The 25,391-nt window shown below is 40.8% G+C and overlaps 1 protein-coding gene across 12 annotated transcripts in view; it reads left to right on the top strand.

Moving 5' to 3' along the window:
* TTLL5 (tubulin tyrosine ligase like 5) overlaps positions 1-25,391 on the top strand; it is a 160,854-nt gene that overhangs the window by 78,405 nt on the left and 57,058 nt on the right. For 6 of the 12 annotated variants that reach the window (XR_011559384.1, XM_070754270.1, XM_070754283.1 and 3 more), the window contains 3 exons: positions 2,892-3,281; positions 8,105-8,280; positions 19,561-19,709. Coding sequence is in view for 10 of the 12 variants with exons in the window: in XM_070754270.1 (XP_070610371.1) it covers positions 2,892-3,281; positions 8,105-8,280; positions 19,561-19,709 (715 nt within the window). In the remaining 2 variants the exon portion in view is untranslated. Of the gene's footprint in view, positions 1-2,891; positions 3,282-8,101; positions 8,281-19,560; positions 19,710-25,391 lie in introns of all 12 variants that reach the window. The other 6 variants (XR_011559383.1, XM_070754273.1, XM_070754271.1 and 3 more) reach the window with 1 other exon arrangement.

Below are 25,391 nucleotides of genomic sequence, written 5' to 3'. Positions count from 1 at the left end.
GGTCCGACTCACGAGGGAGGGCACGCACCTGACATGGTATTCCTTTCCGAGCAATTGAGTAATGGTCTGAGACTAAGGGGCTTAGAAGTATTGCCTTTGTCATGGTCAGACCATTTTCTACTACGGCTTGACTTCCTGGCTCCAATCCTCCCCCGCAGGGAGGCGGAACCAATGAAGATGTTCCGCCCCAGATGCCTGATGGACCCAGAGGGCTTTCAAACGGCGCTTGGGGTTATTCCAGAGGCACTCGTCCACAGTTCGGTGGAGTCTCTCGCGGAGGCCTGGAACAGGGCTGCGGCGGGGGCTCTTGACTGGATTGCGCCTTTGCGACCTCTCCGTGGCGCTAGACCCCGTAGAGCCCCATGGTTCAACGAGGAGCTCCGGGAGTTGAAACGCCAAAAGAGACGTCTAGAGAAGCGATAGAGGAAGAGTAGGTCTGAATCCGACCGAACACTTGTAAGAGCTTTTATTAAGACTTACAAAGTGGCGCTCAAGGCGGCAAGATGCGCGTATCATGCCGCCTTGATTGCATCAGTGGAATCCCGCCCGGCCGCTCTGTTTAGGGTGACCCGCTCCCTTCTTAACCAGGGGGGAGTTGGGGAGCCCTTACAGAGTAGTGCCGAGGATTTTAACACGTTTTTCGCTGATAAAGTCGCTCGGATCCGGGCCGACCTCGACTCCAATTGTAAAACAGAGTCGACTGACAACGAGTCAGTCGAGGTGACTGGGGCACGTACTTGTCCACCTGTCTGGGAAGAGTTTGATCTGGTGACACCTGATGAAGTGGACAAGGCCATTGGAGCTGTGAGTTCCGCCACCTGTTTACTGGATCCGTGTCCCTCCTGGCTGGTTTCGGCCAGCAGGGAGGTGACGCGGAGCTGGGCCCAGGAGATTACCAACGCTTCCTTGGGGAGGGGAGTTTTTCCATCACTCTATAAAGAAGCGCTCGTGCGCCCCCTCCTCAAGAAGCCCTCCCTGGACCCAGCTGTGCTTAACAACTATCGTCCAGTCTCCAACCTTCCCTTTATGGGGAAGGTTGTCGAGAAGGTGGTGGCGCTCCAGCTCCAGCGGTCCTTGGAAGAAGCTGATTATCATCCAAGGACATGGGGTGAGGTATCATCAATATGCGGATGATACCCAGCTTTACATCTCCACCCCATGCCCAGTCAACGAAGCGGTGGAAGTGATGTGCCGGTGCCTGGAGGCTGTTGGGGCCTGGATGGGTGTCAACAGACTCAAGCTCAACCCGGATAAGACGGAGTGGCTGTGGGTTTTGCCTCCCAAGGACAATCCCATCTGTCCGTCCATTACCCTGGGGGGGGAATTATTGACTCCCTCAGAGAGGGTCCGCAACTTGGGCGTCCTCCTCGATCCACAGCTCACATTAGAAAAACATCTCTCAGCTGTGGCGAGGGGGGCGTTTGCCCAGGTTTGCCTGGTGCACCAGTTGCGGCCCTATCTGGACCGGGACTCATTACTCACAGTCACTCATGCCCTCATCACCTCGAGGTTCGACTACTGTAATGCTCTCTACATGGGGCTACCTTTGAAAAGTGTTCGGAAACTTCAGATCGTGCAGAATGCAGCTGCGAGAGCAGTCATGGGCTTACCTAGGTATGCCCATGTTTCACCATCACTCCGCAGTCTGCATTGGCTGCCGATCAGTTTCCGGTCACAATTCAAAGTGTTGGTTATGACCTTTAAAGCCTTCATGGCATTGGACCAGAATATCTCCGAGACCGCCTCCTGCCGCACGAATCCCAGCGACCGATCAGGTCCCACAGAGTGGGCCTTCTCCGGGTCCCGTCAACTAAACAATGTCGGTTGCCGGGCCCCAGGGGAAGAGCCTTCTCTGTGGCGGCACCGGCCCTCTGGAACCAACTCCCCCCGGAGATTAGAACTGCCCCTACTCTTCCTGCCTTCCGTAAACTCCTTAAAACCCACCTTTGCCGTCAGGCATGGGGGAACTGAAACATCTTCCCCTGGGCGGCATACAAATCTAAGTAATAAATAAATAAATAAATAAATAAAATTGTTAGAGATCTCACACACCTACTTTACGGTCTGTTTTTGTTGCTCCCCTCTGGAAGGAGGTTTCAAAGTATTTCTAGTAGGACTACCAGATTCTGTACAGCTTTGTTCCCTATGCCATCTGTCTGGTAAACTCGCAAGATTCATTTTCCCCCGCAATACGCATTTATACATTTGTACTATTGTTTCTCTGTGTCATATGCTATAAGTGGGTATATGTATAATTTTGTATTCATTCATTCATTTCTTCATTTAGACATGTTTACGTAGTGTATATTGGAGGTAGTGACCTTTTGAGAGCTGTTTGCACAATCAATTTTAAGTCAAACATTTTCATGAACATTGAAGAAAAAACAACCTTTTTGGGAATTTTTAATGTCTTAAATTTTTACTGTTGTTATAATACCAGTAGAGATCTTGTACAGTAATTTAAAACCATCGTAGACTGTTCATGTATTAGAATACCTTTATGAATACTATTTCAATTTACTGTAAAGTAAATTAATGCTGTAATAGACGCAGTACTGTTTGTAAATATTACATGCAAAAATCAAATATGTACTGTTCTACCTTTGAGTATCTTAATTATTATTAAATAGAAAACAGAATATCCATGTAGAGAACATCATAGTAAAATAATAGAATTCACAATATAAAGCAAACTGGGTAGAATGTATTGAGAAATATTTTTGTTGGCTATTAGGACTCTTTTTGTGAAATGGTTGAAAATTCAGATGCTATATTAAAAAAATTTCAAGGTTGTAAAAAGTACCTCAGTGCAATTGTAGAAGTTTTTATCTGCCCGACTGAAAAATATGAATTTTCCTGATTGGCTTAATGTTTCCTTTTCTCCCTGCTAGGTGTTCCTTCTTCAATGGAAGATGGAGATAATACGCCGCAATTCAGTGTTCTTAGCACTTCTTCCTTTACTCATGGTACCACACTCCCACAAAGCATCAGTATTCCATTGTCCTCGCAACCCGCTCCCTGTGAGAATGTACAGTTGCCTGATTATCACTCAACCCCTTCCCTTCAATCAGGTTCTAGAGCAACATTGCCCCCTTCTTCTCAAAATGCAACACCTGACAACTCATCTAATACATCCAAAAATGTGTCCTCAAAATCCTCAAACAATACAAGCTTACAACGTTGTCGGTCTGGCAGTTACACAGTTAGCCCCTTCTCTTCCTTTCAGACTGCCATGCAAATCTATAGCCAGCGACTGACCCGACCTTCCTCAGCAAAAGCAGGTAGGCTGATGCTCAGCTGGCACTGTATTGTTATATTGTTGTTTTTAATATTCTTGCAATATTCAAGACAATTTGAATTAATTGGGCAACTTTTGAGTTGGATACGTTCGTATTTTCCTTATGAGATATTTATTTGAAAAAGAACTACAGTGTTCCCTCGATTTTCGCGGGGGATGCGTTCCGAGACTGCCCGTGAAAGTCGAATTTCCACGAAGTAGAGATGCGGAAGTAAATACACTATTTTTGGCTACGAACAGTATCACAAACCTTCCCTTAACACTTTAAACCCCTAAAGTGCAATTTCCCATTCCCTTAGCAACCATTTAGATCATTACTCACCATGTTTATTTATTAAAGTTTATTAAAAAAATATTTATTAAAGTCGGATGAAAGTTTGGCGATGACATATGATGTCATCGGGCGGGAAAAACCGTGCTACAGGGAAAAACCCCGCAAAGTATTTTTTAATTAATATTTTTGAAAAACCGTGGTATAGACTTTTCACGAAGTTCGAACCCGCAAAAATCGAGGGAACACTGTATATCCAATCTAATTCAGAATTGTCATCAAGAATATTACGTTATCTTCTAGAGCCGAGATGGTGAACTATGGCCCTTTTATGACCCGTAGACTTCAAGTCTTGGAATTCAGCATGGAGTTGAAATCCACGAGTCGTAAAGAGGCCATGGCTCCCCACTTCTGTTCTAGAGTATTAAGACATGTCTGAAGAGATTATGCTCTTGATTCTTAGGCAACTTGCAGAAACAAAAAATAGGGTGACCATGCTTCTTTAATCTTGTTGCTGTTTTGTTATGACACAATTTGGCAAAAGTCTCCAATGGACTGGGTAGTGGTTATTTAAGTTTATGTGTATGAAAGTGTATAGGACAAGATATCAGGCAGCAACTAATAAACTGGACTGACATCCAATGGAATATTAATTGCTTGTGAATGTTATCGCAGTGACTGGACAATAGATATAGAATATTATGCACACCAGTGTTTTCTTCATTGGCAGTACAAAAGAGAGGGGCTTCTGGACTTCTTTATAATGGGGATTTTAGTGGTTTTCTCACTAGCTCTAGAGCAGTGATGGCGAATCTATGGCACGGGTGCCATAGGTGGCACATGGAACCATATCTGCTGGCACGCAAGCCATTGACCTAGCTCAGCTCCAATGTGCATGTATGTGCCGGCCAGCTGATTTTTGGCTCGCACAGAGGCTCCGGGAGGGCATTTTTTGACTTCCAGGGAGCCTCTATCCTTGGAAGCCTTTGGAGCCTGAGGAGGGCGAAACACGAGCCTATTGGGCCCACCAGAAGTTGGGAAACAGGCCGTTTCCAGACTCCAGGGGTTGGGGAAAGCTGTTTTCGCCCTCCCCGGGCATTGAAATATGGGTGGGAGCATTCGCACATGCATGATAGTGTGTGAGCATGCCTTCTCGGCACCCAAGGAAAAAAAGGTTCACCATCACTCTCCCAGTGCTTGTGAATTCAAATAAAGATAGGAAGAAACTTTATACTCAAAGTATTAATCTAATTTAATATTGTTTACATACTAACATGGAGAAGCTCCCCTCCAGTAGCAGCCTTTAACATTTTTACCCGGAGATGCCAAGGACGGAATGTGTCTCTTCTGCAACGATGTGCTTTGCCATCAGATTATACCTTTTCCACTTTGAATTAGTTTTTCTTCATCAGTTAGATTTTGCCAGATTTCAATGATATTGTTGTACAGCAGTGATTTTCAACCTTTTTTGAGCCGCGGCACATTTTTTACATGTACAAAGCCATGGGGCACAGTTGGGGGGGGGGGGCTAAAAAAAGCTTGGACAAAAAAATTCTCTCTCTTCCTCCCTTTCGCTCTATTTCTCTCTCTCTCTTTCTCTCACTTCCTTTTTTTCTCTCTTCCTTCTTTTCTATTTTTTGCTCTCTTTCTCTCTCCCTCCCTACCTCCCTCTATGTCTTTCTCTCTCCCACCTTCCCTCCCTCTCTCTTTCTCTTTCTTTCTTTCTTGCTCTCTCTCTTGCTTTCTTTCTCTCTTGTTCTCTTTCTCTCTTGATTTCTTTCTCTCTCTTTCTTTCTTTCTTTCTTGCTCTCTCTCTTGCTTTCTTTCTCTCTTGCTTTCTTTCTCTCTCTTGCTTTCTTTCTCTCTTGCTTTCTTTCTCTCTCTTTCTTTCTTGCTCTCTCTCTTGCTTTCTTTCTCTCTTGTTCTCTTTCTCTCTTTCTTTCTTTCTCTCTCTTGCTTTCTTTCTCTCTTGCTTTCTTTCTCTCTTGTTCTCTTTCTCTCTTGCTTTCTTTCTCTCTCTTGCTTTCTTTCTCTCTTTCTCTCTTTCTCTTGTTTTCTTTCTCTCTGTGAGCTTCGTGGCACACCTGACCATGTCTCGCGGCACACTAGTGTGCCACGGCACACTGGTTGAAAAACACTGTTGTACAGATCTCTATCTGTAAATAATACTGGAACAATTCTTTAATATATTATTTTAACTGCTGGATACTATTACCGTTTTTTCCAAGAAACAATCACGTCTATTCCCTTGGAATAGGGAACCCATGGCCCTTCTGATATTGTTGGATTATAGTTCAAATCTTATTGATTGGAGCTGCTAGGAATTGAAATCCAATATTTAAAGGGGCAGGTGTTCATTCCCCTACTTAGCCCTTTTTACCTGCTGGGAAAGGATGTGGAAAGACCAGCAAACAGCCCAGTAATGTCAAATATTGAAATGGATGCCAGATTGATCTGAATAAGAATGAGCTCTCAAAGGCTTACACTGCTGACATTGATGTCATGTTTAAACAATCAATTGATTCACATGGCAGTGACAGATTTCAGTAGCACTACAGTGCTACCTTGGCACTCATTATTGATTCCTGGAGTCATGAAGAGTACCAAAAATGATGAATTGCCAACAAATTTTCCCATAAGAAATAACATAGTAAGTCCCAGGCAACCGACCGACAAATTCTAGCTTGTGCACTGAGTACTAAACAAACAATGAGGACGAGGACAACATTTTCATGTTAAAATGCATTGAGCACCAAAGTCAATGAGTTTCAAAGCAGTTGAGTACTAAGATACCACTGTGATTGCTTGCAGCACTGAAGTATGCAGTTGCCAGACCATCTGTTTTTCAACATTTGCCATCAGATTTGTATTTCTTTGCAGGTTTTTTTTCCCCCTTGTGTAGCATATAAACTTTTTGGATTATTTTCAGAAGTTCAGCTACTGCAGTACTTTTCATTTTTACATTTTTGAAAATGCTCTCTTGGTTCAATGCTACTTTAAATTTATTTTTCTTTAGATTTCAGGTGTTTTTTAGAAATATTTTGGCAAAACCCAAATGGCATAAATTAAAGAAAAATATACAGAATGGAACAAGAAAAGAAATAAATGGCACATATAAACACTATGTAAAGAAAAAACGGGGGAGACCCTGAGAATGTCCGTGTTTATGGGATTTTATATGCTTCAAAAATAAATATTTTAAATTTATATTTTATTTTATTGGGGAAATATTAAAAAAATCATCACCAGCAAACATCTAAGATTTCTATTCAGAATGACATGAGTTCAGTGAAAGATAATCTTGAAGCAAAAACATTATTAATATAGACAATAAATTATAACCAGATGTGAGTAAACTTATTCTTCATTGTAGAGTATTTTAAAATTTTAATGTGTCACATGTTGTATTAGAGTTCTCCTTATAATCCTCACAAAGTTTTTAAGACTTGGAAAAGAACTGTTCTATTCACATAAGAATGGCTTTTCATTTTTCTTTCTTATTATGCTAATTTATTTGGACGGTGCCAACCAATGGAGGGCTGCTTCATATTCTTCTGAACCTATTGCTCCAAGTATCATGATTCCATATTCTCTCAAAGGTTTTTTGGTGGCCATTTCAAAGACTTCCACAATGATAGAGCATGGCTACACCCTCCCCCAATTTACTTTTTCTGGGATTGCAGGGAGAGGAGCATGTGTACAGTATCTCAGGGACCGCCTTCTGCTGCACGAATCCCAGCGACTGGTTAGGTCCCATAGAGTGGGTCTTCTCTGGGTCCCGTCAACTAAACAATGCCGCTTGGCGGGACCCAGGGGAAGAGCCTTCTCTGTGGCGGCCCCGACCCTCTGGAACCAACTCCCACCAGAGATTAGAATTGCCCCACCCTCCTTGCCTTTCATAAGCTACTTAAAACCCACCTCTGCTGCCAGGCATGGGGGAATTGAGATGCTCTTTCCCCCTGGTCCTTTACAATTTCATGTATGGTATGTCTGTATGTATGCTTGGTTTTTTTATATGAATGGGTTTTTTAATCATTTTTAGTATTTATTGGATTATTATTGTACATTGTTTTATTACTGTTGTTAGCTGCCCCGAGTCTCCGGAGAGGGACGGCATACAAATCCAATAAATAAATAAATCAGTTCTGATTCTAGTGGGGCTTTGGTTGTGCTTTAAAACAACAACATGAGACCTTGGCATTCAGAGCAGTAGGTTTGAAGTGGCTTCTTAATGTATCCCTCCAAATAGTTGACATAGTGCTGATAGATAGATAGATAGATAGATAGATAGATAGATAGATAGATAGATAGATATTGTAATTGAGAATTACATATTAGTATCTTTCATATTAATAATAATAATAATAATAATAATAATAATATATAATTTATTAGATTTGTATGCCGCCCCTCTGCGAAGAGACATATTCTCATGAATATGTCTGCCCCTTGCCAATTTTTGTGCAGAAGGCGAATTTCTTCTATCTAGGGGGGGGAAATCATGGCACAGTAAAACCTTCCACTCACTTTAGCAGGATCAAGAAGTCACAGCCCAAGCAGACAGCGTGGAGTATCTGCCAGAATGAATAAGGATGCAGAAGACAACAAGCGTTATAATCATGATATTGCAGCAGAACTTCAGAGATTGGCAGAGAAGCAAGCGGCGAGACAGTACTCGCCACCCAGTCACATCAGCCTTCTTACACAACAGGTATCTAAAAAAATATCTTTTCCATTTTGAATAAAAATAGCATTTGATGCTAGTATCATTTCACAAAATGGAAAAACAAACACCGATGAAGATTTATTTGATAAGGATTAACTTTAACGGATCTTCTTGAAGTGTGCTTGATCAGAGGGATTGCAAGCACTTTTTTCCTAATACAGTGGTACCTCTACGTAAGAACTTAATTCGTTCCGTTCTTAAGTAGAAACGTTCTTAAGTAGAAGCAATTTTTCAAATAGGAATCAATGTAAAAGCAAATAATGCATGCAAACCCATTGGAAAAGAAATAAAAGCTCGGAATTTGGATGGAAGGAGGAGGAGGAGGAGGACAGTTGCTGCCGAAGGAAGAAGGTGAGGTGAGGGGAATCAAAAAAATCCAAAACTTTAAGGCTTAAAAAAAAAAAGGAGGGACTTTGAGGCGGCGAGGAGGAGCACGCACCTCCAATACACCCGGCGCGATGCTCTCTCCCATACACTGCCTCCCATACACTGGCTGCTGCTGCTGCTGCTACCTGCTGCCTGTTCCTTCCCATGTTGAAGGGCTCCCCTCTCCCCTCGCTCGCTCGCTCGCTTTATAGTCGGCGTCTTTCCTTCACTGTGTTGACTCCTTGGCTGCCCAGAGCGAAGGGAGCGTTTCTTTTCTCTGGGTGCTGGCAGAGATTTATTCCCTGTCCAAGCGCCCAGAGAAAGGAAAATACTTTGTTCGCTCTGGACTGCCAAAGCCTCCTTAAGTGCCACTAAAAGGCTCCTCTGGCAGCCCAGATGGCCGGGATTAAAGGGGGAACGGCAGGAAACTGGCCGGGCCTTCGTGCCGCTCTCAAATTCTCTGGGAGATTTTTCCCAGCTGGGGTTCTTAAGTAGAAAATGGTTCTTAATTATAGGCAAAAAAACTTGAACACCCGGTTCTTATCTAGAAAAGTTCTTAAGTAGAGGCATTCTTAAGTAGAGGTACCACTGTATACTGTACATATTAATAATGCTAAGGCACTGTGGTTATAGTGAGCATAGAATAAGTGGAAGGAAGGCATCCTGATGAAACTACTGCAAGCTAATTTATATGTGCTGGAGTTTTATAAAGGGAAATCTTTGCTGCATCACAATTTATCTTTTCTTAATTTTACATCATTTTCCCACTTCCCACCTTGATAAATAAGTAATACTAACTAGGAACAGACAGTACAGCAGGGTTGATAGTTAACCCTGCCTCTTCTCCTCTGAGTTACAGGAAATGAAGAACAATTTTAGGAATGACCCCACTAAATCATGGGGAGTTATATTATTATTATTTAATATTGTGACAATTCCAAATGTATTCTCTATGCCTCCAAAATGCTCAGTGTTACCTACTGCTTGTATTAATGACAAATTAATTGGTTCTTAGTTTGCACATTGAACATTGTCCATGCCCAAGGGCCTTCTTCTACTTACCAGTTTCATATGCAACCTCTTTTAATTTGTAAAAGGTCATACATACATGTCTTATACATAATACAGTGATCCCTCGATTTTCGCAGGGGTCGCAGACTGCCCGCAAAAGTCGAATTTCCGCAAAGTAGAAATGCGGAAGTAAAAGCACCATTTTTGGCAATGGACAGCCAAAAACTACCCCCGCGCACCCTTTTCCAAGGCCGTGCAAGGAGCCGGGCTTGAAGTTGGGGGTGGGGAGCGATGAAAGTGCGGAGGCCAGCGAAGATTGTTCTGAATGCCGCCCCCAGCGCCTCCGGCCCCCTCGCCACTACCCCCGCCCGCCCGATCCGCCCCTCTCACCGGCTTTCTTGGGGCACTGATCCTCCTGCAGCAGCACTAGCGGCTACGGCTTTTCGTCTTCCTCATTCGGCTGCTAGCCGCTCTGAGCACTTTGAGAATGCCCGCCCCGCCCCTCTCGCAGTCCCTTAGCTGAGAGCGCTTTTGTCCCAGCTGTCAGCGAGGGGGCTGCAGGAGAGGCGGGGCAGGAGTTCTCACAGAGAGAGAGCAACAGACAGAGCAAGATAGAAAGGAGAGAGGGAGAGAGAGAGGGAGAAAGAGAGAGAGAGAGAGCAAGAGGGGGGAGAGTGGAAGGTAGAGAGAGAGAGAAATGATAGAAAAAAGGGGAGAAAAAAAGAAATGAGAAAATGATTGAAGCAGAGAATGACAGGAAAGAGAGAGAAAGAGAGAGAGAAGTGACTTGGTGATGACGTATGACGTCATCGGGTGGGAAAAATCGTGGTATAGAAAAAAACCGCGGAGTATTTTTTAATTAATATTTTTTGAAAAACCGTGGTATAGCCGTTTCGCGAAGTTTGAACCCGCGAAAATCGAGGGATCACTGTACATACATACATACAGTACAACTTGGGTTGACTATAGTGATTATTGCCATATTGTGGTTTAGGCTCAGAAATAAAGACCACCATGAAAGTTTGGACTATGGGCTCAAATGGGAAATTGGAAAAAAAGAAAAGAAAAATGATAATGGCAAACCTCTTCTATACTATTGCTGAGAACTGTTTTCCTCATGTAATATACTGTGAGGTGGTATTGGTTTTGTGTGAGGTCTTTATTGGTGCCTGCCTGAATGCTTTTGGCAGAACAGAAGCAGCAGTTGTTACAAATTTCTTAGGCTTCAGTGCTTTGTAGTTATTGATGGTAAATAAAAGAATGTGTTGAATTGCCCTGCGTGATAAAAAGAAGAGGAGCTTCTTTTCTGCATTTCTCTGTGAACAAATGTGCAAATTCATGGATTGATTTTCACTAGCAACAGCTCCAACTTTTCCAGCTACAGAGTTTGATCTTAAGGATAACATCAGACCACCCAGGCGAGAGCTGGAACAAGATATATCTGTCTCTTCTGTTGAGTCAGCCAGTGTTCAAAGCTTGCAGCAACTTTCCTACAAATGTAATGATATATTATTGTAAGAAAGGGGGCCGGGCATATTGTTTCATATTTTCATTGGAAAGGTGGTTCTTAGCAAAAGAAGAAAAAAAAAGCTGGCATTCCTCATAAAACTTGGTGGAGAATATAAAGTACAAATATCTAGTACAGTGTTTTTTCTGTTGTTTTTTTTAAAACACCATTCTGCTTGGCACCAGCCACTTCAAGAACTAGTCAGTACCTGCTTCATAAGGAGGATAAAATTGTAGGTGATTGCTAGCCATGATGGTGATATATTGCCTCCAAATCTTTTTATATCAAATACTAGGAAATATGAACAAGTTCTGCTTTTAAGGGTATGTCCTTTAAAGCCCTACATGGCATTGGACCAGAGTACCTCCGGAACCGCCTGCTACCGCACGAATCCCAGCGACCGATAAGGTCCCACAGAGTTGGCCTTCTCCGGGTCCCGTCGACTAAACAATGTCGTTTGGCGGGCCCCAGGGGAAGAGCCTTCTCTGTGGCGGCCCCGGCCCTCTGGAACCAACTCCCCCCGGAGATTAGAACTGCCCCCACCCTCCTTGTCTTTCGTAAATTACTCAAGACTCACTTATACCGCCAGGCATGGGGGAGTTGAGACACCTTTCCCCCAGGCTTTTTTATACTTATGTTTGGTATGAATATGCTGTTTGGTTTTTAAAATAATGATAGGGTTTTATATGTTTTTTAATATTAGATTTGTTTTTATTACTGTTGTGAGCCGCCCCGAGTCTTCGGAGAGGGGCGGCATACAAATCTAATAAATAATCTAATAAATAATAATCTCAGATTATTTTCGTTTTTGTATTTTACAGTGCTGTGGTGAGGAGATTAAGTTCCCAGGCTGTGTATTTCGCATCTGAATTTATTTATTTATTTATTTATTTATTCTATTATTTAGATTTGTATGTCGCCCCTCTCCGCAGACTCGGGGCAGCTCACAACAAAGTGAAACAATTTACAACAAATCTAAATTACAGTTTAAAAATATTTTAAAAAACCCATTTCCTAAACAAACATACATACAGACATACCATTCATAAATTGTATATGCCCGGGGGAGATGTCTCAGTTCCCCCATGCCTGACGACAAAGGTGGGTCTTAAGGAGCTTACGAAAGGCAAGGAGAGTAGGGGCAGTTCTAATCTCCGGGGGGAGTTGGTTCCAGAGGGTCGGGGCCGCCACAGAGAAGGCTCTTCCCCTGGGGCCTGCCAACCGACATTGTTTAGTTGACGGGACCCGGAGAAGGCCCACTCTGTGAATTCTCTCCCCTCCCTCTCCTCTTCCCCCTCCCCTATTTTTCTCTATCACAGTCTTCTCACAAAAAACACATATAATTAGCTATGCTTTTAAAGCATAGAGATTTATCACTTCATCTGTAATATACTCAATGTTAGGAAGCTTTTTTCCAGTCTATCTTTAAGCCTCTCCCTCCTGGATCTTCTGTTCAGCTGCAAGTTGAAACAAGAAATGTGTTTTAATTCTTGTTAGCCATTGCCCCTTCTTTTTTCACCCATCATCTGCTTCTCCTTTATTTTTGTTTGTCATTTTTTTCTTGAGTAGATACATTGTGAGATTCATCTGAAAGCCGATGAACTCCAATATTAAAGAAGAAGAAAAGAGTGCCTGAAACAGCATCATTCCTAAAAGCTTTTATGTAGCTGGATTTAGCCTTGAAAGATTTCAAGGAGCTGCTGGCTGAGTCAAGCTGAGCTTCAAGGGACTATTTTGTGGGAAGGGTTACTCTCTGATCATCAAACGTTTGGCACATCTGAGCCTTACTGAAATAACTCCCAGTGAAGTTTTAGCTTTAAAACTCTTAGGAGTGTTTAATTCCAAGTCTGATTTCTTCCAGTAATGGAAAGCAAATAATCCACAACAATACAGACTCTTTTAAAAAAAAAAGATGCATGTGCTGGAAACACTACAAACAAATCTGCAAATTTGTCAGGTTTCCCAGGAACGTCTGTGGCAGGTTTTGTCTGGAATGTTTTCTGGAGACTGGGACTCTTATGCTCTTTATGTGCATATCCTATGAGCTGGTAAACTCAGCAAGCAGGGTAGGAATGTCATGGGCCTTGAGCCAAATCAATTTTGATGTACACGGAGCCTTCGCACCTCTCAAACTCCTTAATCTATTTTTTTTATCTTGTTTTATATCTATAATGCAAGCATGCAGATAAACTTGCCCGCGGGTAATTTATCTATGGGGTGTGGTTGAAATAGATCTCCGTTAATGGCAGAACAAGGCTCCCTTCCTTCCTAGAGGTATCCTATTTATTGGTAGACAGCTAGGGACGGTAAGACAAAAAGTATTATCACTGGGTTCTATTCTTCTCCCTCCCTATAATTGCAGGGACATACAAACACACACTTCCAGAGGACAGAATTGAGGATATTTAATCTTAATCCATTCTTGAACTAGGAAGATTATTTTGAGAGAAAGAGGATAGGTTCAAAGTGGTCTTTGATAGCAGAGGTGAGATAAAAGAAATGAAAATTGATGGTCTACTTTGTTTATTCTGATGGCACAGTGCCCTTCTGTAGCTGCTGTAATAAACACTGCATGGTTACTATATAGAAACATAGAAACATAGAAACATAGAAGTCTGACGGCAGAAAAAGACCTCATGGTCCATCTAGTCTGCCCTTATACTATTTTCTGTATTTTATCTTAGGATGGATATATGTTTATCCCAGGCATGTTTAAATTCAGTTACTGTGGATTTATCTACCACGTCTGCTGGAAGTTTGTTCCAAGGATCTACTACTCTTTCAGTAAAATAATATTTTCTCATGTTGCTTTTGATCTTTCCCCCAACTAACTTCAGATTGTGTCCCCTTGTTCTTGTGTTCACTTTCCTATTAAAAACACTTCCCTCCTAAACCTTATTTAACCCTTTAATATATTTAAATGTTTCGATCATGTCCCCCCTTTTCCTTCTGTCCTCCAGACTATACAGATTGAGTTCATTAAGTCTTTCCTGATACGTTTTATGCTTAAGACCTTCCACCATTCTTGTAGCCCGTCTTTGGACCCGTTCAATTTTGTCAATATCTTTTTGTAGGTGAGGTCTCCAGAACTGAACACAGTATTCCAAATGTGGTCTCACCAGCATTCTATATAGCGGGATCATAATCTCCCTCTTCCTGCTTGTTATACCTCTAGTTATGCAGTCAAGCATCCTACTTGCTTTCCCTACCGCCTGACTGCACTGTTCACCCATTTTGAGACTGTCAGAAATCATTACCCCTAAATCCTTTTCTTTTGAAGTATTTGCTAACACAGAACTGCCAATACAATACTCAGATTGAGGATTCCTTTTCCCCAAGTGCATTATTTTACATTTGGAAACATTAAACTGCAGTTTCCATTGCTTTGACCATTTATCTAGTAAAGCTAAATCATTTACCATATTACAGACACCTCCAGGAATATCAACCCTATTGCACACTTTAGAGTCATCGGCAAATAGGCAAACTTTCCCTACCAAACCTTCCCCTATGTCACTCACAAACATATTAAAAAGAATAGGACCCAGAACAGACCCTTGTGGCACACCGCTTGTAACCTGACTCTGCTCAGAATACTCGCCATTAACAATAACTCTCTGATGTCTATGCTTCAGCCAGCTGCAAATCCATTGAACTATCCAGGGATTAAGTCCAATCTTCACTAATTTATCTATCAGCTCTTTATGTGGAACCATATCAAAGGCTTTGCTGAAGTCCAGGTAGGCAATATCCACGGCACCACCTTCATCCAACACCTTTGTGACATAGTCAAAGAAATCAATGAGATTAGTCTGACAGTTTTGGGCTTGCACGCATTAATCGCTTTTCCATTGATTCCTATGGGAAACATTGTTTCGTCTTACAAACTTTTCACCTTAAGAACCTTGTCCCGGAACCAATTAAGTTTGTAAGACAAGATATCACTGTATATACTTATACCCTGGTTACTATATACTTTATTGATGTCTAAACCCCAACCTAGTTATATTTAGGGTGGGGAATCAAATTTTTCAGAGTATAAGATGCACCAGGGTATAAGTATATACAGTGATATCTTGTCTTACAAACTTAATTGGTTCCGGGACAAGGTTCTTAAGGTGAAAAGTTTGTAAGACGAAACAATGTTTCCCATAGGAATCAATGGAAAAGCGATTAATGCGTGCAAGCCCAAAACTCACCCCCTTTGCCAGCTGAAGCGCCACCTCCGGACTTCCGTGTTTTTGCAATGCTGCAGGGAATCCCAGCATCGCAAAAACGAGCGCTTCACTGGCAATGGAAGTCTGGAGGTGGGGTTTCCCAGCAAAGGGAGCATCAGTGAAATCGCAGCATCGCAAAAACACCAAAGTCCTAGAAACCCCACCTCCAGACCTCTGTGTTTTTGCGATGCTGCGATTTCACTGAGGCTCCCCTCGCTGGGAAACCCCACCTCTGGACTTCTGTTGCCAGCGAAGTGCCCATTTTTGCACTGCTGGGATTCCCCTGCAGCATCACAAAAACACGGAAGTCTGGAGGTGGGGTTTCCCATGGAGGGGAGCCTCAGAGGAATCCCGGCAGCGCAAAAACGGGTACTTTGCTGGCAACAGAATTCTGGAGACGGGGCATCCCAGCGGCGGCGGTGGGTTTGTAAGGTGAAAATAGTTTGTAAGAAGAGGCAAAAAAATCTTAAACCCCGGGTTTGTATCTCGAAAAGTTTGTATGACGAGGTATCACTGTAAATGTATAAGTATAAAACCTTAGTTTTGGGGAAGGAAAATAAGAGAAAAAATCTACCTATCAAGTATTCATCTGGCAAGCATCCTTCGTCTGTTCAGTTTCAGCACATTATTTTATATCCTTGTTAGGGCTGAAAAATACCTTCTTCAAAGGGAGTAGGAATGAAAACTAGCCTGCAAAGACTTAGGGCTGGGAAAAAAAACTTATTTGGAAGGCATAGGAATGAAAAAAATCCTGCAAGCTGGGAAGATCATTCACACCTCATTAGAGCTGGAAAAATAGTTTCGAAAAAGCTACATTCGGAGTATAAGATGCACCCAAATTTACAGCCTCTTTTGGGGGCGAAGTGTGACATATACTCCGAAAAATACAGTATTTAAGCCTATAAATCCTATTTTCCCCATGCAAAAAAGTTGTTTTTGTCCTGCTTTTGTACTCATCCTTTAAATTTAAACTCAGCCAAAGATATATCAAATATGATATTGTTCATTATATACTATATATATGTATGTATGTATATTAGTTTTCATAGATTTTCACGAGCATGGATATGTAGGTCTTGGCATACAGTATTTGGGTCTTTCAGGCTTTCTTTGCCCTAGCACAAAGCCGAAACACCAATTTGAAGATGATGAGTGGGACCTCGTCAAAACGTCACCAAAATACTATCAATCTTACCCGGGAAAAGACCTGAATATGCCAAGACCTACACACACACACACACACACACACACACACACACACACACTTATTATATTATTACATTATTATATTATTGTTATGTTATGTTATGTTATGTTATGTTATGTTATGTTATGTTATGTTATATTATTATATTATATTATATTATATTATATTATATTATATTATATTAAAATGTTCTCTATATATTTACATACATACATACACACACACACACCATAAATATTGTTATGTACCTTAAGGCACATCAAATGTTGAGGATGGAAAGTCACAGTCAGCAAAGCAGAGTCAGCAAAGCAGAGCTCTGCTGTACAGATGTGAATTATTCTACTGGTTCCCCAAGGAATCTACTGAGCTGGCAGGATAATTATAGCAGGAGAAACAAATCAAGGAGTGGAAGAATAACTATCAACACTGAAGAAACATGATGGGCTGGTTTAAATAAGCCTGTGTGCTCTGATGCCTGCTTTTGATTCCTGGGACTGTATTTAAATCTGTTGCAAGTTGAGCACCTGTCTATGTGGAATGTGTGAAACATCCTTACCCACCATATGTTCAAATGTTTACACACCTGTTCCAGTGTGAAAGACAGCTTTAAGACAAACAGAATTTTAACAATGAAAAGTAATGTAGAAAGAGATGGCTGCATTAAGTTTTCTTTTTTCTTTTTACTGGAAATAGAGGTCTTTATGTCAGAGGACAGTGAGCATGATCAAATGTTCAGTGCAGGAAAAAATTCATTCAGAAATATTACCAAACGATGGCATGGTTTATTATTTAAATAATACTATTATCATGTTTTCAAGAAACTTAGCATTTTTTTTGAAAAGTAATAAAAAGGAGTTGGGTAAGGCACTGAAATAGCAAATTCTTATTCCTTGGCTTGGACTGGAATAAATACATAAATGTAATCGATATAATACTAATATACATACAATAAAAATTAAAAATATATTTTTCCAGATGCATTGACAAGATTTATTCTGACACAAAAGTGTCTCCAGATGACATTTTGCACTAATTTTGTCTGGCATAAAAAAGAAGAGGAGGATAATTTTTGACAATTCTTGATTCTTCAACATCTCTTCACCTACTGTTTAGGAGATCCTCTAACTTTCTAGAACAGATTTTTGGAAAGGAAAAGGAACTACTCAGGAAAGGAAGAACTAATGATTGCATCTTTTCCCTGTTAAATATTTAACTATTAAATTGGAAAGTCTTCCATTGTCATATTTTGAATTAACTCAATTGAAGAAGAGTTTTTAAAACTGTAGAATTTGAAAAAAAAAAGTTTAATTTTAATTTAGCTCAGAGTGCTTCTTTGTAGTGCTTTAATCTCACTATCAGAATAACAGAGTTGTTAATTGTTATTTGCCATTTTTCAGGTTCCACAATCATTGGATGTTTGAAGAAAACAGTTGTGGTTCCTAAGCCAATAACATACTTTTTATAGAGAGGGAAGAAAGCTGATGAAGTTGACATTAGATGTTTTGTGGAATAACAAGCTTGAGTCTTCTTTGCTAAAAAGCAATGGGATGTCTCCTTAATATCATGAGAGGAATTTCTTTTTAATTTGAAATAAAATCAAGACAAAAATATATTTTATGTATATTGCATGTCTGTGTTTAAAAAGAGTTCACTGCAGTTGCAATTCAAGAACTGAAATGTTAACTCGTATGGTCTCCATTTTGGACTGAAATAACAGAATGGTTAATATATTCTTGGGTATGTCTACAGTATAGCGAATTTTTGAAGATATCAAGAACTGAGGAATTTAGGGTATGATAAAAGAATCAGCACACAACGTTGGAAGGAAAAATATATATGTGTTGAGTAGCAACAGATAGTTAATATGTATTAATTACCTGCTCAAAGTTATCCTGCAGTAAATGGGCAACTGATAAATTTAATAAAGAAATAAATAATCTTTTGAACCTGGGATGGTAGAATCAGAAAAGTTGACCAGGGCAAGAAAAGACTTTGGAACAATGATGCAAGAAATGAATACTGATTATACTAATAATATGTTTAATACATTATTATGATTATTATTTTTGATTGTCCAATAGACCATGTATATGTACTTTCCCCCCTGTTAATTAATGAAAATATTCAAAATACTCATCCCAGCCCACATAGGCTGCTTCTGTTTGAGAGTATATGTTGCTAATGATACTTTTGCTACTGCTTAGCTAGATTTGGTGTCACTTGTAAATACAGGAATCTGCTTTTTTGTGAGTCCACGAGACTCCAGAAAATAACTATAGTTTGTCGATGACTTGTATTTGCTTGCTTCTTTTGAGATGATGAAATCTTATATTCACACATTACACTATGATTGCTAACTTTCATATCGCTCATTAGACACACCTTTTCGCGGGTGTGAATTCAGCAGGAATTAAAGTCTCTACTTTGCTGTGTACACTGGGCTCTGTTTCTTTTACAATACAGTGTTCCCTCGATTTTCGCAGGGGATGCGTTCCGAGACCGCCCGTGAAAGTTGAATTTCCGCTAAGTAGAGATGCGGAAGTAAATACACTATTTTAGGCTATGAACAGTATCACAAGCCATTCCTTAACACTTTAAACCCCTAAATTGCAATTTTCCATTCCCTTAGCAACCATTTAGATTATTACTCACCATGTTTCTTTATTAAAGTTTATTAAAAAAATATTTATTAAAGGTGGACGAAAGTTTGGTGATGACATATGACGTCATCGGGTGGGAAAAACCGTGGTATAGGGGGGGGGGAACCGCAAAGTATTTTTTAATTAATATTTTTGAAAAACCGTGGTATAGACTTTTCGCGAAGTTCGAACCCGCGAAAATCGAGGGAACACTGTATATTAACTATATAATCTTTCAGTGAAAATTCATGACAATATACTTTTGTTGTCTTGTTGAATCTTTTAAAATGTTTGTCATTTCTTTATTCTCCTCTTCAGCTGACAAATTTAAATATGATAAATGGAGCTGTTAATAAAGTAAATGCTGCTTCCGGTTATCGTCCACCACTCAACCCAGGAGGTTCATTTTGGGCTTTTCAAACGCACAGCAGCACTCCTGATACGAGGCCTGCATCTTTAACACTGAGGTAGGAGAAACAATTAGACGGAAAATATGTATGTTTTAGAATCATATCCACATGTCTCGTTAACATTTTGCTCGTATTGCAAGAATGTGATTATTTTCTGACTACTACCTTCTTGAAGAATCTAGCAACATAAGTAGTGAAACATTTACACACATATATTGGTTCACATGGCATCAGCAAGAAGGAATCTTACCAATAAATAGCCACGAAAACCTACAATTTCTTGAATATTACTTTTTTTTATAAGACTATGACTGAATTAGATTACCGTATTTTTCGCTCTATAAGACGCACCTGCTGATAAGACGCACCTAGATTTTAGAGGAGGAAAATAGAAAAAAAATATTTTGAGCCAAAAAGGGGAGAGGAAGAGAGGAAGGAGTGAAAGAAGGGAGTGAGGGAGGAAAGAAGGGAGGAAGGAAAAGGAAAGCAAGAAATGGAGGGAGGAAAGGAAGGAAGGAAGGAAAGAAAGAAAGGGGGAAGGGACAGGAACAGAGGAAGGAAGCAAGGAAACTTATGAAAGGGGAGAGTAAGAGAGGAAGGACTGGAGGGAGGGAGGGAAGAAGGTAGGAAGGAGAAAGAAAAGAAGAAATAGAGGAAGGGAAGGTAAAAGAGAGAAAGAAAAAGAGCAAGAAAGAAAGCAAGAAAGAGAGAAAGAAAATGAAAGAAATAAAAATAGAGAGGGGGGAATGAAAGAAATGGAAGGAGGGAAGGAAGGATAGAAAGCAAGAGAAAGAAAGAAAGCAAGAGAAAGAAAAAAGAATGAAAGAGCAAGAGAGCAAGAGAGAAAAAGAAAGAAAGAGAGAAAGAAAGAAAGAAAGAAAGGCAACTTCAAAGAAAGGCTCACTGAGCATCTCTCACACTCTCTCTCTTTCTATCCCTCTTTCTTTCTTTCTCTTCCTTTCTCTCTCTCCTCTTCCTTTATCTCCTCTCTCTCCCTCCCTCTCTCTTTCTCTCCCCCCTCTCTCCCCCTTTCCCTCTCTCTTTCTCTCCCTCTCTTGCTATCTCTCCCCCTCTCCCTCTCTCTTTCTCTCCCCCCTCTCCCCCCTTTCCCTCTCTTTCTCCCTCTCCCTCTCTTTCTCTCTCTCCCCCTCTCTCTTTCTCTCTCTCTCCCCCTCTTTCTCTCTCTTCTTCTCACTTTCTCTCTCTTGTTTTCTTTCTGTCTCTTTTGCTTTCTCTCTCACTCTTTCTCTCTTTTTTTCTTTCTCACGCTCTTTCTTTCTCTTGTTCTCTCTCTCTTGCTATCTCTTTCTCTCCCCCCCTTTCTCTCACTCTCTCTTTCTCACTTTCTCTCTATCTTGCTGTCTGTTGCTCTCACTCACTCTCGTTCTCTCTCCGTTCTTCTCAGCGGTGACGCGCGCACGCCCTGCCCGCCTCACCTTTGCCGAGAGCCCTTTCGTCCCGGGCTCCCAGCAAGGGGGTTGCAGGAGAGGCGGGGCCGGCGAAGGTGATATTCAATGTCGGGGGCGCTCGGGCGGTTGCGCGCGCTCCCTATCTCCCTGCTAGCCCACTCGGAAATAAGAAAAGCCGGCAAAGGCTTTTCTTATTTTGAATATTCCGAGTGGGCTAGCAGGGAGATAGGGAGCGCGCGCAACCGCCCGTGCGCCCCCGACATTGAAGACCTCCGCTGAGAAAAACCTTTGCCCGTCAAGGAGGCGCAGCGGCGGGCGGAGAGAGGGAAGTGGGGGCAGCGGCCGCCAGAACCCTCATGGCCTTGGCGGGCCGCCCGACCCTCCCCACCTCCTGCAAATGCGGCGGGCGGCGGGGGGAGAGCGAGGAGCCGGTTCTGACAGGCGCGGGGCTTGGCTGGCTGGCTGGCGGGGGGAGCGCCGCTGGTGGTGCGGAGGGAGACCCTCCTCCGGGAGGGAGGGGGCCAGGCAGCAGCTAGCCAGCCAGCCGGCGGGATGGCGCTTCCGAGTTCGCAGCCTCCCCCCCCCCCCCCTGCCTGCATCTTCGCTCCATAAGACGGGGCTGATTTTTCTTCCTACTTTGGGAGGAAAAAAACTGCGTCTTATGGAGCGAAAAATACGATAATTGATGTATGTAGCCAGTCTTTAATTCTGGCTACAGAATGAGAGTTATCTATCTGTTTTTTGCTGGTATAAAGAAATTATATATTTTGCTCATTGTAAAAATAACAAAAAAAGCAACATTGGTATTAATGTATTTTCCTCAAGATGTAAAATCTAGTCACTCAGAACAAATTAATTGAACAAGAATCTTGCTTTTCACATTGTTATCAGTTGGTTATCTTGTTCAAAGAGCAGGTAATAGGGCTAGGCATACTTGTCTGAAATTGATTTATCTGCTACAAATGACAGTTTTTTCTTGTAGTTTTTGTGACCTTAAGCAATTATGTAAATGTTTCCCCTCCTTTAATATGGAATACTATAGTGGAAATTAATTAATTAATTAGAGCTAACTTTGGTGAGTGGTAGATTTAAATTTTAAATTTACCTAGCTACAAATTGAAATCAATTTCCAAGGATACCTTTTATGTCTCTCTTCCCCTCCTCCATCCTAAGCAGAAATTTTAAAATATGAATATGTAAGAAAGATTTCTGAAAAAACTTGATCATGATGCCTTTAAGTATTTAAATGCTGAAATTGGTTGGCTTGACTTAGATCCTGAAATTTATTTGCTGCCCACATAGCAAAGAGATATAAAGTGGTCAATCTAATATATTACAATTTAGCATATTATTAATCCAGACGTAATAAAGTTATAAATTGTCTTTTGAGATCAGGGCCTTGTAAGTATAAATGGAGTAAGTATGGTTCCTGCAAGTAAAATTACAGTTGTTTAACCAGAGGCAATTTCTAAAAACTCTCATGACCGCTAAATGTCACTTGCATTCAGAAACAGCAACAGGAATGCTTCCAAACTTATTTTCTGTTTCTTCAGAGGAAGTATCCCTCCAAAAGTCACTTGGATTTGGTTCAATTTGCTAATCCTCATTCATATAAAAAGAATGTTTAGGCTATTCTGACAACATGGTATAGAGAAGCCTTTCCCATTTATCTATTTAAAACTCTTTTAACTGAGGATGCTAGGGAATGGATCTGAGGCCTTACTGCATGCCAGACACTACCATTAAATTATACTATAGCTTTTATTCTAACATCTGCCATAGGCTTCTTCCAGGATGATTTTCAATTTTCTGATTTAATTTAAAGCCCTGATGTTGACTGATAACCTTTCAAACCTCTGAGCAATCCTTAGGTTCTAAACCCAGATAAAGTCAGAGCAAAGATCTGGTCAAGAAATTAATACAAGTAGTCATCTATTAGTGACTGCCTCATTTAGCAATGGTTTGAAGTTATGATAGAATAGAATGGAATAGAATAGAAATTTTATTAGCCAAGTGTGATTGGACACACAAGGAATTTGTCTTGGTGCACGTGATCTCGGTGTACATAAAAGAAAAGATAAGTTCGTCAAGAATCATAAGGTACAACACTTAATGATAGTCCGGGTACAAATAAGCAATCAAATCATATTAGGAACCAGTGAATATAAATTGTAAGGATACAAGCAGCAAAGTTAAAGCTGTGTAGCCATTTGTGGGAGGAGATTGGTGATGGGATGATGTTAATGAAAAAGTAACTGAGAAAGTATTTCTGAATTATTAGCCTGATTATTCATGAACTGTGCATTCTCTTTAAGAACAGGCTTATCTTGAGATCCAGATCTGTTTTGATTACCTAATAAATTATATCAGTGAGTTTTGAAATTACCTTATTGAATCCTGTTTCCTATCAATAGGTAATTCTCATTTAGCAACCACAATTGAAACTGGCAACTTACAGTATATAGGGGCTTTAAAATAATTGAGTGATCTTAGAAAACTAATTCCATTTGAATTAATTTTCTGGGTTTTGACCTTATAAATACATTAACTGGGTTGCCATTGTATTTTTTTGTGTACCTGAGTAAAGATATGGTGAAAAGGTTAGGGGAGCACATTGTAGGTTTAGAGAAGGGGTGTCAAATTGGCGGCCCACGGGCCGGATGCATCATGTTCTGGCCATGCCCATGCCCGGTTTAGTGAAAGGGGGAAAAGTTGCAAAACAATCATGTGACAGTGCCATGAGCAAATGTACTCTGTCTCCTGTGATGCAGTTGTATAACTACTGCGATGCAGTAGTACTTACTTAACAACCACAATTGGGACTATCCACTTGGTTAGTGATGGTGATATCACCAAATGCCGAAAAGCTTGTGTGGAAATGTGTGTGCACACTCGTTGGGCCCCCATTCTGGAAAAACCAAACTTTTTGGGTTCTAGCATGTATGTGTGCCCGATGATCAGCTGGTGGGCATGCGCGCACAGGCTAATTTTCGGCACTGCTGCATGCATGAAGGAATCATGTTCTGGAAAAGCTGAACTTTCATAATTATTTTAATCTGTTTTTAGTCTGTTGATTTATTGTACATGGCTAGAATTAGTTTGGAGTCAGACAGCACCTACACTGAATAAATTAAAATTAAAAAGGTTAGTTTATTTTATGATAGAACTGAAACTGTCAGGGTTGCAGTCATTTCTATATCATAATTTTTCTGCATTTGCAAGGAAGGTAAAGATTTTCAAGAATTTATCCACTTTTTGTTGGTTTTGTTGGGTGTTTTACAGATACAGTGGTACCTCTACCCAAGAACACCTCTACTTAAGAACTTTTCTAGATAAGAACCGGGTGTTTACGATTTTTTGCCTCTTCTCAAGAACCATTTTCCACTTACAAATCCGAGTCTCCAAAACTATATCCGGAAAAGGCAGGGGGAAGCCTCCATGGGACCTATCTAGGAATCTCCTGGGAGTTAACAGGGCCAGAAAAGGCAGGGAGAAGCCTCTGTGGGGCCTCTCTAGGAATCTCCTGGGAGGAAACAGGGCTTCCACTCACCCTGTGGTTTCCCCAATCGCACACATTATTTGCTTTTACATTGATTCCTATGGGAAAAATGCTTCTTCTTACAAACTTTCCTACTTAAGAACCTGGTCACTGAACGAATTAAGTTCATAAGTAGAGGTACCACTGTACCAATATCTCCAAAAATGGTATTATTGATCACTTGCTCCAAAAATCATGAAAAGAATTGGGAGGAAAAGAGAACTCATAATCCCTTGACTCTTCTAGATTGGCAGTTGCTTCATATAGTTAAAGCTTTTCCCTTGTGTTTTATAGTTCAGCTTTTGTTGCTTAGATTTGCTTTTTAAGACATTGTTGGCACTGAAGGTCTTAAAACACATGACATTGGTGTGAAGGGATGCAGAAAAGAGGAAAGGAGGCAGATACTTGCAGAAAGTCACATTACAAACATTTGCTCAGCCAACTTCTAAATTAAGTCAGAAATCATGAAACATTATTGTTTTTTTAGACTGTGAAGTTTTTGTATACAGTGTCTCTTCCTTATATCTGTAGACATATAATCTACTCTAGGTTCCAGTTGCTACTTTGTATGACTTGATATTCTTAAGAAACTATGAAGCCTACTAATACTTATTTGTGGAGACTAGTTCATTCTGTTAATATTCCTTATACATCTACTCTGGAGTATAAAAATATTTTGAATAAGTACCAAACTCTATACTATGCCAAAGAATGTCTGGCTGATCACTCTATCTTGCTAAATTTAAAAAATATATAGTTGGTAGTCAAATGACGGCATTACTAATTAGATAC

This window comes from Erythrolamprus reginae, chromosome 1 (genome assembly GCF_031021105.1).
Source record: "Erythrolamprus reginae isolate rEryReg1 chromosome 1, rEryReg1.hap1, whole genome shotgun sequence".
In the NCBI taxonomy this organism is placed as follows: Eukaryota; Metazoa; Chordata; class Lepidosauria; order Squamata; family Dipsadidae; genus Erythrolamprus; species Erythrolamprus reginae.
This window is presented reverse-complemented; position numbering and strand designations above follow the sequence as displayed.